The sequence below is a fragment of the Amphimedon queenslandica genome, unplaced genomic scaffold (genome assembly GCF_000090795.2).
Source record: "Amphimedon queenslandica unplaced genomic scaffold, v1.1 AMPQUscaffold_10871, whole genome shotgun sequence".
NCBI classification, from domain to species: Eukaryota; Metazoa; Porifera; class Demospongiae; order Haplosclerida; family Niphatidae; genus Amphimedon; species Amphimedon queenslandica.
The window spans coordinates 6525-7817 of record NW_003548881.1 but is presented as its reverse complement, the minus strand read 5'-3'; the positions used below and the strand labels follow the sequence as shown (position 1 = coordinate 7817).

The window sequence follows — 1293 nt, the reverse complement described above, 5'->3', positions numbered from 1 at the left end:
GAGAAGAATGACATCACTGATGAAATGGTATTGTTTTCATTCTTATATCTTATTGTATTATAAAATTTTTTTGAATTTTTAGAAGTTTGTTTTTTGATGCCTTTTGGTGTAGTTATAAGGACAATCCATTGGAAGGTCATAATGTAATTATTGCTAGTTTCTGTCCTCAAGTATTTGGACTATATGTAGTTAAGCTTTGTATATGCTTAGCTCTTGTTGGAGGGGTCCAGGTCAGTTTAATATTTATACATGTACCTTAGTTTTTGCTATTTACATGTGCATATACATATTCTATCCTTAATTTAATTATTCTGCTCATTTTGAGTTTTGTATGCATAAAAAATTACTGTCATACTTACTAATACCAATACACATGTGTACCACAAAGCCTTAACTGTTGAGTGCTTATAAACTTGTTACATTTACAATGTACATGTAAGTACTGTCACTGCCTGTATTTTATGAAGCCTTTATTATAATCTAGCATTTATACTGTAGCCATTGTAAATTGTGAAGTAATGTATAAATTCATTTATTGTAGTATGTTGATGAGTCTGGCACTTGTGTTAGAGGTGACTGTCACTTACTACTAGTGGGAGATCCAGGTATAATATACTGGGAATTGTATATGTAGATGTCATTTGATCATTTTTGATGTATAATGTACATCATGATGTCTTCCATGCTACATGTATTTTTGTATAGTAGAAAGTTTGAACTGATTCCGACTTAAATTTTTTTAAGTTATGAACATTTTTAAAAATTGGCCAAATTTTGAAAAGTACCCAAGGCTATAGCCCATGGTTTTTTTTGCAAAATTGGCTCTGAAATGACCCCTAATTTTTATTACATTTGAAATACCTATTAATGTCATTATGCTGTGTGTTTGAGCTGATTTCACTGTAAATTTTTGAGTTACATGTATGTGCATTTTAAAGCCCAATTTTTAAAAATGCCCTTGTTTTTTGCAAAAATTACCTTCAAAATTGCCCCCAATTTTTGTTACATTTTCTATTTCATATTGATGTCGCCATGAAAGATTCCTGATACCATTTCTTCAACTGTTGCCATCTTGTTTCTTGTTTCAGTAGTCAGTCTTCCTTACACTTACTGAACTGTGTTTTGTCTTGTTTCTTTAGGCACTGGAAAATCTCAGTTTCTCAAGTTTGCTTCAAGTCTCAGTCCTCGTTCTGTATTAACTACTGGAGTGGGTACTACTAGTGCTAGACTCACTGTTGCTGCTGTTAAGGTAATAATTAATAATAATTTTTTGTACGTCTTTATTCAACTTTT

The 1293-nt window shown here is 31.2% G+C and overlaps 1 protein-coding gene across 1 annotated transcript in view; it reads left to right on the top strand.

The window, feature by feature from the left end:
- Positions 1-82: 82 nt before the first annotated feature.
- LOC109589796 (probable DNA helicase MCM9) overlaps positions 83-1293 on the top strand; it is a gene marked incomplete at its 5' end in the record, with an annotated part of 5608 nt that continues 4397 nt past the window's right edge. Inside the window, 3 exons of the mRNA XM_020005810.1 lie at positions 83-230; positions 542-605; positions 1140-1272. Of these exons, the coding sequence (XP_019861369.1) occupies positions 83-230; positions 542-605; positions 1140-1272 (345 nt within the window). The remainder of the gene's footprint in view (positions 231-541; positions 606-1139; positions 1273-1293) is intronic.